The sequence below is a fragment of the Physeter macrocephalus genome, chromosome 12 (assembly GCF_002837175.3).
Source record: "Physeter macrocephalus isolate SW-GA chromosome 12, ASM283717v5, whole genome shotgun sequence".
Taxonomy (NCBI): domain Eukaryota; kingdom Metazoa; phylum Chordata; class Mammalia; order Artiodactyla; family Physeteridae; genus Physeter; species Physeter macrocephalus.
In genome coordinates this window covers 49,629,948-49,644,434 of record NC_041225.1, presented here as the reverse complement: position 1 = coordinate 49,644,434, position 14,487 = coordinate 49,629,948, and the positions used below count along the sequence as shown (strand labels likewise).

General features: G+C 41.4%; 1 protein-coding gene across 1 annotated transcript in view; it reads left to right on the top strand.

The window, feature by feature from the left end:
• Positions 1 to 9,396: 9,396 nt before the first annotated feature.
• SRD5A2 (steroid 5 alpha-reductase 2) overlaps positions 9,397 to 14,487 on the top strand; it is a 62,677-nt gene continuing 57,586 nt past the window's right edge. Inside the window, exon 1 of the mRNA XM_024119073.2 lies at positions 9,397 to 9,677. Within this exon, the coding sequence (XP_023974841.1) occupies positions 9,397 to 9,677 (281 nt within the window). The remainder of the gene's footprint in view (positions 9,678 to 14,487) is intronic.

Genomic DNA, 14,487 nt, shown 5'->3' with positions numbered 1-14,487 from the left:
AGACGCGCAGGCTCAGCGGCCATGGCTCACGGGCCCAGCCGCTCCGCGGCATGCGGGATCTTCCTGGACCGGGGCACGAACCTGTGTCCCCTGCATCGGCAGGCGGACTCCCAACCACTGCGCCACCAGGCAAGCCCTCTTTTCCCTTTCTTGATGGTATTACTTACAGAAAAGGTTTTAGTCTCAAGCCAATTTATCTATTTTTCTTTTGTCACTTGTACTTTGTGTCATAGCTAAGAAATGATTGTCTAATATAAGGTCATGAAGATTTACACCTCTGTTTTCTTCTAAGAGTTTTATAGTTTTAACTCTCATTTTATGTGTTTGATCACTTTTGAGTTAATTTTTGTATATGGTGTGAAGTAGGGGTCCAATTTCATTCTTTTGCATGGAGATATCCGTTTGTACCAAGACCAGTTGAAAAGGCTACTCCTTTCCCATTGAATGATCTTGGCACTCTTGTTGAAAATCAATTGACCATAGAGGGTACGAACTGATATTTGGACTCTCAGTTCTATTCCATTGGTCTATATGTTATTATGCTGGTACCACATTGTCTTGATAATTGTTTCTTGGTAGTAAGTTTTGAAGTTGGGAAATACTAGTCCTTCCATTTTTTTTCTTTTTTTAAAAGATTGTTTTGTCTATTCTGGGTCCCTTGCATTTCCACGTGGATTTTAGGCTTAACTTTACCATTTCTGAAAAAAATCAGTTAAGATTTTGATAGGAATTGAGCCAAATATGTAGATCAGTTTAGAGAGTGTATTAGTCTGCTCAGGTTGCCATAACAAAATATTGTTGACTGGGTGTCTTAAACAGGAATTTGTTTTCACAATTATGAAGATTAGACAGCAAAGATGAAGGTACTAGTAGGGTTGGTGTCTGGCAAGACATCTCTCCCTGGGTTGCAGATGACTGCCTTCTCAATGTGTCCTCACATAGGGTTGTAGTGGGGAGAGAGAGAGAGAGAGAGAGAGAGAGAGAGAGGGCGGGAGGGAGAGAGAGAGAGACTGAGAGATCTTCTTCTCAAAAGGTCACAGTACTATATCTGATTAGAGCTCCATACTTATGACCTCATTTAACCTTATCACCTCCTAAAGACCCTATCTTCAGGTACAATCACATTGGGGCTTAGGGTTTCAACATATGAATTTGTGAAAGCACAATTTACTCTATAGCAGAGAGCATGACATCTAAATAATGTTAAGTCTTTCAGTCCATGAACTTGGGATATCTTTCCATTTATTTAAATGTTCTTTAATATCTTTCAACAATGTTTGTAGTTTTCAGTGTACAAGTCCTGTTCTTCATTTGTTAAAATTTTACCTTAGTTTGTTTTTTTTGGTGCTATTGTAAAAGAATTGTTTTAGTAATTTCATTTCAGGTTTTCATTGCTAGTTTATAGAAATACAATTGATTTTTGTATACTGATCCTGTATCCTGCAACCTTGCTGAACTCACTTATTTGTTCTAATAGTTTTTAGTAGATTGCTTATCATTTTTATATATAAGATCATGTCATTTGTGAATATAGTTTTACTTCTTTCTTTCCAAACTGTTCCCACCATCTAACTCTTCTGTGTTTTGTTCTTGTCATTCCTTTCCTGTTACCTTCCTTTAGAATTATTTGATTTTTTTAAGATTTTATTTTAATTTTCCTGTTGAATTTATAGCTTTTTAAAATTGAGGTATAGTTGACGTATAACATTATATTCGTCTCAGGTATACAACATAGTGATTTGATATTTGTATATATTGTGAAATGATCACCACAATAAGTCTAGTTAACATCCATGCCCATATATAGTAGTTATTCTTTATTGCATTTTATAGGGTTGCCCTGTGGACTTCAATTACATTCATAACTTTCACAGTATAGTTATAGTTCTAGAACTACATATGGTTATATAGAACTATAGTGCAGTTATAGTTATATGCTTCACTTAAAAGATAGAAATATTATAGCTAAACAACTTATTGAATATAGTTCCCTGTGCTGCACAGGGAACTATATTTAATATCCTGTAATAAACCATAATGGAGAAGAATATGAAAAAGAATATATATATATATATATAACTGAATCAATTTGCTATACACCAGAAACTAACACAATATTGTAAATCAACTGTATACGTTAATAAAAAAATTTTTAAAAAGAAATCTTGCAAACTTATAAACTCATATCTCTTCACCCTTTATGTTATGATTGTTATATGTGGTATAACAACATACATTAAAACTTCATAAAATAGTGTAATATTTTAGCTTTTAAACAGTTATATGGATTAAAGAATACTAAGAAGAAGAAGGCAAAAATAGGTTTTTTTTGTTACATTTATCCAGATGTCCATTTCTTTCTTTCTTTTTTTTCCATCAGTGATGTGTTTATTTCTGTGGAAAAATAAAGCTCGGGTTGGGCAAAGAGAACAGGAATTTATCACCAGGGCAAGTATCAGTTCACATAAGAAAGACACTTTTATTTGTCCAGAATGAATCTCTCTGGAATCCACAGCTAGAAATCAGGTTGTGTAGTCAAGGAAGCAGTGATAAATGGTTCACTGTTTTCAGTAAAGCTGCTTGGTTCAAACATTGGAGGAAATATGGTTTCCCAAACATGCATTTCAGAAAATTACATTTACCCTCCTGATTAACACACAATCATGTATTCATCACAGATGTCTTTGTTTTCATTCAGTTTCTTTTTAAAATTAATTTTTATTAGAGTATAGTTGATTTACAATGTTGTATAGATGTCCATTTCTGGTGCTCTGCATTTTTTTCTGAAGATCCATATTTTAATCAAGTATGTTTTCCCTTCAGCCAAAAGAACTTTCTTTACCATTTATTGTAGTGAAGTTATGACTCTTCATAGTTTTTGTTTATCTGAAAATATTTTACCCTCATTATTGAATAATATTTTTGCTGGATGTAGTATTCTGGGCAGATATTATTTTCTTTCAGCATTTTAAAGATCTCTTCTGATTTACATGTTTTCTGATGAAAAGTTAGCTGTTAATCAGATTGTTGCTCTCCTCTCTATAATGTTTTTATATTTCTGCTTTTATTATTTGTTCTTTATTTTTGACCTTAATAAGTTAAATATGATTTGCTTCAGCATGGGCTTCTTTGTGTTTTTCTGCTTGTTGCTCATTGAATATCTTGAGTCTGTCAATTTCTATCTTTTATCAATTTTGGGACTATTTCAGCCATTATTTCTTTGCATGCTTTTAATGCCCCAATCTGTGTCTCTTGTCCTTGTCTGTTAAGTTGTATAGATTGTGGGTTGTATTATTTTTCTCTCATGAATATTATTTCTTTTGTTTTGGATGGTAATTTCCCTGGCTGGTCTTGAACTTCAAACTTTCTTTTGTTCAGAACTTTTGTCTTAAGCTGAATTGCTTTGAGTCTGTTCTGTATGTGTGCAGATGCGGGTAGACAGAATTTGGGGATTCCCTCTCTGGCTCTTTCCTTTCCAGGAATATGGTAGGTTTTTTCCCATGTGTCTATGTTGCTGCTGTGTAGACGATTCAGACTGCACTTAGGCCAGACTAAGAGTCTCAGAAAAGAGGAACTTACGCCTGTAGCTGTCCACATCCCCCTTTCATGTGAACATAAACTCCCCATTAGTATCTGTCTGCTGCTGTTTATTCTCCAGTACCTTCAGGTAGGTTTTCTTCCTCTTAGGTTTTTTTTTCTTTTATTTACTTATTATTTTATTTATTTTTTGGCTGTGTTGGGTCTTCGTTGCTGCGTGTTGGCTTTCTCTAGTTGCGGCGAGTGGGGGCTACTCTCTATTGCTGTGCACGGGCTTCTCATTGTGGTGGCTTCTCTTGTTGAGGAGCACGGGCTCTAGGTGTGTGGCCTTCAGTAGTTGTGGCTTGCAGGCTCTAGAGCGCAGGCTCAGTAATTGTGGCACAGAGGCTTAGTTGCTCCATGGCTTGTGGGATCTTCCCGGACCAGGGCTTGAACCCGTGTCCTCTGCATTGTCAGGCAGATTCCCAACCACTGCGCCACCAGGGAAGTCCTGCTCTTAGGTTTTATCATTGATTTCTGGCATGTGTGTGTGTGTGTTTGTGTGTCTGGCAGAATATTAGTCCATCATGATACCTGGTAGCAAATCTCCTTACCTTCATAAAAATGAAGGATATTTACAATGGATATGAAATTCTTGGTTGAAAAACTTTTTCTTGCAGCATTTTAAATATTTTATTGTCCTCTGGCTTACATATTTTCTGAGAAATCTGTTGTACTTATTGCCTTTGTTCCTCTACGTCTTTTTTTTCTGGCTACTTAAGATTTTCCCTTTTATCACTGGTTCTCAGCAGTTTGGTTTTGAAATACCTTGGTGTGATTTGAGTGTGTGTGTTTATCTTGCTTGAGGTTTATCAAGGTTCTTGAATTTATAAGATGGAGTTCTCATCAAATCTGGAAAGTCTTCAAATATTATTTCTTCATTTTTTTTCTGTCACTCTTCCTTTTTTTTATGGGAGTCTATCTATTGTTAGACTTTTTGATATTGTCCAACAGGTCACTGAGTCTCCATTCATTTCTTCCTCCCCCTACAACCCCAATCTCATTTTTCTCTGTGAGAAATCTCATAATTCTTTTAGATTATTTTTATTATGATGTCTTCAAATTTACTAATCTTTTCTTGTGAAATGTCTAGCCTATTATTAATCACATCCAGGAAATTTTTCACTTCAAACTTTTTCATTGTTGTAAGTTCCATTCTTATATTTTCCATTTATCTCATTATGTTAATTTTAAAAATCCTTAAGCATATTGAGTATACTTAAAATAGGTATTTTAGAGTATTTGTCTGTTAATCCAGCATCTCTGTCATTTCTAGGTCTGTTTCTATTGACCGATTTTCCTCTTGGTTATGTGACACATTTTTTTGCTTCTTGACGTGTGTAGTGAAGAATTAAATTTATCCAAAGAGAGGTCTGGTCTTTGTGCCACTTCCTTGGGAATAGCCTCTAAACCCTTGGGATAAAGAATTTGGTTGGCCCTTTCCCCAGTTCTTGGAAGTGGCCCCTAAATCCTTGGAATTTCCTTAGTGATAGGAGTATCTTTGCTGTTCATTGGGGCCCTGATAGTTTATACTAAGTAGATGACTCAGAATGGGGGCTGGCCATGCCAGAATGACCAACTATGTGATTAGAGGGTTGGGACTTGAGCCGCGTGATATCAGCCTGACCTCTGAGGAGCAGAGCAGGGCTGGAGATTGAGTTCAGTCACATAGCTGGTGATCAATCAATTGTGAATGAAACCTTAATAAAAAATATGGACACTGAAGCTTGGATGAGCTTTCCTGGTAGGCAAGCCACTGCAATTGTCACACATTGATGTGCTGAGAAGGTAGTGGATCCTGACTCCATGGAGAGAGGACAAGAAAACTTCATGTTTGGGACCCCTGCCTTGACCTTATCTCTTCTTTTGGCTAGCTCTGATTTATGTTTTTTTGCTATAGTAAAGCTGTAATCGTCAATATATTACTTTCCTGAGTTCTGTGAGTTGCTCTAGAGAATTATTGAACCTGAAGGTTTAGTGGGAACCCTCATATTTGTAGTGAGCTGTTCAGAAGTATGTGTGGCCTAGAGACCCCTGAAGTTACTTGCATCTGAAGTGAGGGCAGTCTTGTGGAGGACTGTGTCCTAAATCTGTGAAGTTTGGCTCAAGTAGTTGGTGTCAGAAGTCAACACAACATGTCTAGTAACTTGGGGGATGTTGGATATTGTGAAGGCTACATTGTTACTTGTCTGTATGTAATTGTCTTCCTTTAAAGAGGGTTGGACATTGTTAAATTACTTGTGAATCATCTTGATCTTTTGGAGGGATTTATTGAACATTTTGTTAGGAAGGTAGTCTTCACTCTAAAAATAAATTATTCCTAACACTAAAGCATGACCTTCTGGGATCAGTACTGAATTTCCCAGGTGATCTCTTTCTCTCTCTGACACACACACACACACACACACACACACACACACACACACACACACACACACGAACACACCAGCCATACCCCAATCATCTCTTACATCAAGCTCTTATACTCTGGACCACTATTCGCCTGCCTTAATCACCCCAGTGCCAGGTACCAGACAACTAGAAATAGCCCCTACAACCAACAGCCTACTGAAAATATTCAAATTAGTCAATCCTAAGTCTGCTTACCTTACCTTGTCCATTCCTTCCTGCAGAAACCACAATAAAGCTCTTGTCCATGATTTCCTGTCACTCTCTCTGCCTACTGACTGATTCTGATTCTTCCCTGTGTGGTCTTGTGTGGCTTGCTGTGTCTCCCGTTTCTGGGGATCTGTGAGTATAAACTTCCTTCATGATGGTCATTTCCATGTCTGCATGCCTCACCATACTGATTAAAATAAATTTCCAGTACCATTAAAACACACACAAAAAGTAAATACTGTATGATTATATTATGTAAAGTTCAAAAGCTGGCATAACTAATTATGATGTTAGAAGTCAGGGTGGTGGTTATTCTGGGAGGGGATATAAGGAGGCCTGAGGGGAGCTTCTGGTATGCTAGCAATCAGTTTCTTGACTTAGGTGCTCATTGCAAGAATGTGTTCAGGTTGTGCAAATCAATCAAGTTGTATATTTCCAATCTGAGCACTTTCTTTATGCATGTAATTCAGAGCAGTTGCATTACTGCTTCCAATTCTCTACCTTTCCCTGTATCCCTGTCCTTTGCCATGTAACTTTGCAATACTTTCCTATTCTGACTCTGGAATCCACGATGTGACTTGATTTGGACAATGGAAGAGGTACAAAGTAGGAGTGTACTAGTTCTTGGCCTGAGCCTCAAGAGGTCTTTTGTGTTTCTTGTCCTCTTGTGCTTCTGTTATTGAGACTGTATAGATATGGTGGGGCTAGCTCACTTATGCTAGGACCAGAGCCATGTGGGACAGAGCTGTCTCAGCTAAGGTTCTCCATTCAAACCCAGCCTGGAGCAGGCCTCTCAGTTGCTCAACAGATGAATGAGTGAGCATAGTCAAGATCAGCCAAGCCTAGCCTAGGACAGCTGACCTCCAGCTGACTCACAGATGCATAATCTGAAGATAACTGACTTTTAGGGTAGTTTGTTATGCAGCAAAAGCTAACTGATACAGTAGTGGAAAAAAGATGATGAGGACCAAAATTGGGCAAAGTTGTAAGGAAAGAGAGGAGAGAATTGAGACAGGAGAAATTTCATTTAAAAAAAAAGTATTCCATCAAGTTGGGTTTGAAATGTCACACTGCCTATTATCCTGATACTGTATGTTATCAAGGAATATAGGGACTTCCCTGGCAGTACAGTAGTTAAGACTTCACCTTCCAATGCAGGGGGTGCGGGTTCGATCCCTGGTCTGGGAGCTAAGATCCCACATGCCTCATGGCCAAAAACCAAAACATAAAATAAAAGAAGCAATATTGTAACAAATTCAGTAAAAACTTTAGAATTGGTCCACATCAAAAAAATCTTAAAAAAAAAAAAAGAAATCTAGAATTTCCTGAGTCTGCAAGCCAGCCTCCCAGGGAGGCTATGGCTATTTCGGCCAGAGAAGAGGTAACCAAGAACACACAGGGAGGATCTGGGTGTGGGTGGAGGAGAAGCAGGGAGGAAATGCAGATGAGAAGCTCCAGTCTTTGCTGGAGATCTAGATTTGGGTGTTCTCAACTAGCAAGTAGTAAATAAGGAATCTGGGACTGGATCTGGAAAGCCAGTGCAAATACAGCTCTAGGTAGCTGTGAGAGCTGAGCCTGGCCACTCCATGGAGAGTGCTTCAGCCAATATGGGTGGTTCCTACAGGGTGGTCAACTGAAAACTGAAGCCTATTTACAATTTAATTTTTAACCCAACAGGAAAGTGGTGAATACCTCTTAAGCAAGCAGGAGGGCATCACCATACACCACCGTGTCCGAGGAATCAGGAAACAACCTCAAACTGGGCAGATGAAACGCTATGTACCTTTCATTGGAATAGCCGGTAGGACAGGGCAGGAGTGGATGGAGTAATACTGAGTGGGTCTCCTGAGTGGCAGTTAGTGGGAGCAAAGGGCGAAGGATGAAGAAAGCGCCCAAGAAAGGGGAGGGAGAGCAAGGGAAAGATGGGTGGAGCCTGAAGTAGGGACAAGAGAAGAAAATTAACAGGGATGAAGCAATCAAGGGAGGTGGGACAAGGAGACGAGGAGGCAAACAGCAGGTGGGAAGAGGAGGCCAACCTGGGAGGAGGAAACTGGATTAAAGAAAGAAGAGGAAAAAAGGGGTACAAAATATATGAAGAAGGCAGTTATGAAAGTCTGGATACTGAATCAGAGAAGGGAAGAGGAAACAGATAATGAACGAGGGGGTGAAGAATGACAGGAGGGCAGCAAATAGAAGGGAGAGAGAAAGAACCGCGGCTTAGGTGTTCTAGAGCCCAGCTGCACTTCGAAGGGCAACATCATATGGAACTCGGTTCATCCGCTCCAGGAGATGGGAGAGGGCGCCCCGCGGCTGAAGCTCTAGACATGAGTCTGAATCTGGGCCAGCTCGGGAAGTCCCGGCGAAGAGGAGAGGCTAGGGCAGACAGACAGGATCACTACTCCGGGTCGAAGTCCGTGCTTCCACGCCCAGGCTCAGTCGACTCGTCTCTTCAAAGCAGAGAGAAAGCGGAGGAAATAAGGATGGGGAGAGGCTGGTACCTGCCTGGGGGCGAGGTGGTGCGGAGGGGCCACTAATGCCGAAAGTGGCCAAGGAGAGCAGCGCCGCAGCGCAGACGGCCTGGGGGAGGCGGGAAGTGGCTGGAGGCTGGGCCCAGGGTCGAAGGAAGGATTCAGGGTTGAGTGGAAGCTGGCGGAGGGTGAAGGAGCACAGGGAACCGGAGGGGTTGGGGAGATTCTGGCTGCGGATGGTCAGAGGGTGGGGACTGCGTGGCGACCACACAGAGGGTGTGTGTTTGGGCGGGAGAACTACCCTGGCTAAGTCGTACCTGTAGTTTTCTATTTCCTAGTCCCAGAGGTTGCAGCATCAGAGGTTGATGGGTGGAGAACAAATCTTCGAAGGGCATTTAGAAGGAGAGAACAGTGGCAGGCTGTGGAGAGGGGCGGACGCGCGGGCGAAGGCGCGAATATGGGCTAAAGGAAGGGCGCAGGACACGAAGTTGGCTCCGCGGAAGCCTTCATCCACTCTCCGCCTGGATGCTTTCCGAAGTGCCAGCCCTGCGAAAGGGGCATCGCTGCTGAGCCTAGCCAGGGCTGGCCGCACTGAGATGGGAGGTAGGATGGAGGGGCGGGAGCCAAGGCCGAAGGGGCGGACACGGGGTGGCGTCTAGCTCTCCATAAAGGGGCGGCGGGGGCCGCGCTCTCTTCTGCGCTGGCAGCGGCCACCAGCGGGGAACAGGGCGCAATGTCCGTTCGCTGCCAGGAGAGTCCGGTGCTGGCAGGCAGCGCCACTTTGGCCGTCCTGGGGGCACTGGTTCTGTGCCTCGCGGAGCCCGCCGGCTACGGGAAGTACACGGAGAGCCGGATGCCCGTGGCTACCCGCCTGTCCGCCCGCGCCGCCTGGTTCCTGCAGGAGCTGCCCTCCTTTGTGGTGCCCGCGGGGATCCTCGCCGGGCAGCCCCGCCCTCTCTTCGGCCAGCCTGCGACTGTGCTTCTGGGCCTCTTCTGCGCACATTACTTCCACAGGTAGCGTTTTCACCTTGAGGGTGCGGAGCGCAGCGCACTGCCAGGCTCCCGGCGTCCAGGAGCGCAGCGCGCGGCGCGAGCCGCTGCAAGGAGCGCGGAGTGCGGCGCGAGGGGAGCACCTGGCTGGGCCGGGGCTGCGGGCCAGACGCGGGCTAGTGGAGGAGCGATCGCGGGCAGACGCCGCCTTCACTCTCCACGGCCCCGCGCGCGTCTCGGGTCCGCTTCGAATCCTTGGACTGCTCCGGGGAAAGCGGTGGAGCGGGGCGGGAGGCAAGCTGGAAAGCTCAAGCTGGGCAGAGCTCTTGGCTCAGACAGTTACCTCTCCAACTCCGCGCCGTCCCGCGTCACCTGTGGCGTCTTGCCCACCACCCCTTCTCCTTCTTCCTTCACCTTTCCTTTGCAGGGTGGGGGCGGGCTGGTTCTGAGATCTTGAGGGAGTCTTAAGTATTGGCATCTCCCGAAGGAAACTCGGCTCAGAGGGACTGGATCAACGTATCTCCGCAGGAAGATGGGCAGACCCAGACCCTGGACTTCAACGGTGAGAAAGAAAACGTGATGGGAACCCACTGACCTGAGCAAGAGTCCCACTTCTCAGGACCCACCGAAAAGGGACCGCGCTCACCACCAACTCGTTTCAAGTTCACCTGGCACTAAAGTGTGGGTGGGTTGAAGTTAACTTAGAGCTCAAATGTTCTTCTGAATTAAAAATCCCAAATTCAGGAGAACTTTACCTTCTGCTCTGAGAAGGAAAGACAGGAAAGAAACCAAGGGCTTTCAGGATTCGGAGAATAGATGTTCGAAAGAGACTCATAGGGGAAGAGAAGAGCGCAAGATTCAGTTGCCTTCCATGCCTAGTCATTTACCTTCTGTCGTCCCATGTAGCCCCATTGTAACCTTGTGAGATATGTATTTACTGTGCCCACTTTATAGACAAAGGAACTGAGGCTGTGTAAAGTTAAGTGACTGAAGATGATACAGCTAGTGCCCAGCCAAATTCAAATCTAAGCCTGTGAAGCTCCATGGTTTAAGACCTTTCCACCATGTGAAGCAGGTGGATACTCTGCAAGGAGAAAGCAGAATCCATGGACAGAGAAAAGTTGCCAAACCAAATCAAGGACTGGAACAGAGGCACAGCCTTATTTTGCATAGAGAATTTATGGGGTAAAAAAAATCAAGGAAATCTAGATTAGAAATTAGGGTAAAGAATTTCTCTGGAAGCTGAAAGGCATGATCCTCTCTCATAAGGATCATAAGGGAAAAGTGATGGATGCCTCATTTTGGGAAAAGGAAGTGTAGAGAAACAAGTTTTAACCTCTCTTTGCATATAATCCCTTCTTATTCTCTGGATCTTTTTTATTGGTCAAGATTTAATATTTATGCAATTTTAACTGGATTCTCTTTTAATAATTATTGCCAAGCAACCATTTCATAAATGAGTGTCCTTTCTGGAGCTATTTACTAACCATTTTATTTTATCCAGATTTAGGTGGTTTAATTTGCACGGAAAGAAGGATGTTGGGTGTAGGAGATAAGAGACCAGCTTTTGATTTCACTGTTTTTGGAAAAGACATTTGACAGAAAAATGTGATTTTATCAGGCAATTACTTTTAACTTCTAATTACTGTCTGTTAGCACCATAAACAATATTTTATGAGTTCATTTCATCTTACAGTATTGATTAGTACTTTCTGACAATCCTATTAACATAAGTTTTAGACTTGTTTTTAAAGCCAAAAGGTACTTTGCCTTAATAAATTATGACAAGTACATTTAAAAAACCAAGGAAGTATTACTCATAAAATGAATATCAACATACCGTTCACCTTCTTCAGGGGAAAATATAAAATGTAAAATTTAGAGGATTTGGGGATTGATTCTGCCTGAGGGAAAATTCCCCACAGAAAACACAACTCACAGTGAGTGAGTTGTCCCTAAGGAATGAAGATGTGATGTTTGTCCACCATTCCCTTTGTGTGAACTCTTTCTCTGTGGCCACTGGACTGTTGACTCTATTATCATTTTGAGTGCTTACAAGGTGTTACGCTCTGTGCTAAACACTATGTGAGTTATCTACTAATCCTCATACCAGCCCATTGAGGAAGCACTATTATCACCCCCATTTTGCAGGTGGGAAACTGGGGCAAGAAAAGCTTAAATAACTTGCCCAAGGTCACAAAGTAACCAGTGAGCCAGGGTTCAGACCCAGGGAATCTGAATCCAGATCTCAGGCTCTTAGCTACCATGATAAACTGTTTTATATTTGTTCTTGCTGCGTTGTTCTTGCCTTTTAAAAACTATATGTAGGCTTAAAATTATTTTTTAATTATAAAAATAATGAATGTTTACTAAAGAAAAAATGAAAAGTACAAAAGTAGAAAAATTCCCATAATTTCAACACTTAAGTACATTAATTGTTAATGTTTTGGAACATTTCCATCAAGGTTCTAATTTTTCTTGGTCAATTTTTATACATGCTTGCTATATTGAATATATGTAGGTTTTAGTTCTGCTTGATTACTGTCTATAATAAATATTTTTCCATATTATCATAGAATTTTTGTAAATATCATCTTAGTGGCTGCTTGTTATTTCATCTAAAAACAATAATTTATCCATTAATCTATAGTTTTTTGATAATTTTAATATTTTAAAAATATAATTTATATTAAATTGGACATTTAATTTGTCTTTTTATTTTGGCTAAATAAGGTTAAATAAGGTTGTGATGTACCTTTTTGCACCTAAATTTTTTTCAGAAGTCACCACTATTCTCTTAGCCAGGATTCCCAGAAGTGGTTCAAAGTTATGAGCATTTTTGCCTTGAGGTTTTAGGAGTCATTAGGCTTGATAGTGAGGGCACATTAAGGAAAAAGCTCCAGGCTGCCTTGGCTTTACCCTGTGCTGTGCGTAGCTATGACACAGAGAATACGATGGAGGAACAGGCGTTCAGGAGAAAGCTGGCTCAGCTGTGGCTTAGACTCTTTTGCAAAATGTCCCTTGGGGGCTATTCAGAAAAGCAATATGTCCCATTGGATAGAAGGTGAAACTCTTTGCACTTGTCTCCATACAAGGGTGACATGCTAGAATGGGAGTCCCACAAGGGCAAGGATTTTTATCTCATTTTTTCATGGCTGTGTCCTCAGTGTATAGAAAAGTGCCAGTACATATTTGGTACTCACTAAAATTTGTTGAATGCCTGAGTGAACTCTACTTCTGACATCAGTACAGGCAGTCAGAATTGTGGGAGGGCTAGCAATTACTTAGGAATCATTGCTGAGATTGCATGGCTAGGTCAACTCAGATCATTCTCTTCCCTTCAGAATCTATTGTTGTGGATATTTGGTTGGTTTAGCTACATGAAAATGACCGCTGTGTAAGCATGTTGCCTAATCCCACATCTAGAGTTATTTGAAGTCAGAGTTATCTCACCTCTTGTTGACCTTGACTACGGCCTGGAATGATCCTTTGCCCCGACTCTCTGATTGATCATTTTCTCAGGATGCCTTGGTGTCTCATGCAATGGTCATCACACCTATGCCTGTGGAAGCTTATGTTTTTTCAAGACTTGGGCGTGACCTTGGTATTTAGATGAAAAAGAAAACTCTCTTTTCAAATAAAGGTGACTATTCTGTAAAAAGTTGCTGGCAGTGTGACCTTCCTTGATGCACATGCAGAAGCAGAGGACAATGTACACATTAGAGTCTGTTTGAATTTGGAAAGAACTTTCCTGGGGTTTAGATGCTGAAAATAATGACATTTTCTATTCAGCCAAATAAAATGATGGCTTAAATGGGAGGCCTTTTTTTTCTTTGAATTTTATTTATTTTTTTATACAGCAGGTTATTATTAGTTATACATTTTATACATATCAGTGTATATATGTCAATCCCAATCTCCCAATTCATCACACCACCCCCTCCTCCGCCCCTTTCCCCCCTTCGTGTCCCTACGTTTTTTCTCTCCATATGCGTTAATATATGATATTTGTTTTTCTCTTTCTGACATACTTCACTCTGTATGACAGTCTCTAGATCCATCCACGTCTCTACAAATAGCCAATTACGTTCCTTTTTATGGCTGAGTAATATTCCATTGTATATATGTACCACATCTTCTTTATCCATTTGTCCGTTGATGGGCATTTAGGTTGCTTCCATGACCTGGCTATTGTACATGGTGCTGCAATGAATATTGGTATGCATGTGTCTTTTTGAATTATGGTTTTCTCTGAGTATATGCCCAGTAGTGGGTTGGCTGGGTGATATGATACTTCCTTCTATTTTTAGTTATTTAAGGAACATCCATACTGTTCTACATAGTGGCTGTATCAATTTATATGCCTGCCAACAGTACAACAGGGTTCCCTTTTCTCCACACCCTCTCCAGCATTTGTTGTTTGTAGATTTTCTGATGACGCCCATTCTAACTGGTGTGAGGTGACAACTTGTAGTTTTGGTTTGCATTTCTCTAATAATTAGTGATGTTGAGCAGCTTTTCATTTACTTCTTGGCCATCTGTATGTCTTCTTTGGAGAAATGTCTATTTAGGTCTTCTGCCCATTTTTGGATTGGGTTGTTTGTTTTCCTAATATTGAGCTGCATGAGCTGTTTATATATTTTGGAGATTAATCCTTTGTCCGATGATTCATTTGCAAATATTTTCTCCCATTCTGAGGGCTGTCTTTTCGTCTTGTTTGTAGTTTCCTTTGCTTTACAAAAGCTTTTAAGTTTCATTAGGTCCCATTTGTTTATTTTTGTTTTTATTTCCATTACTCTAGGAGGTGGATCAAAAAAGATCTTGCTGTGGTTTA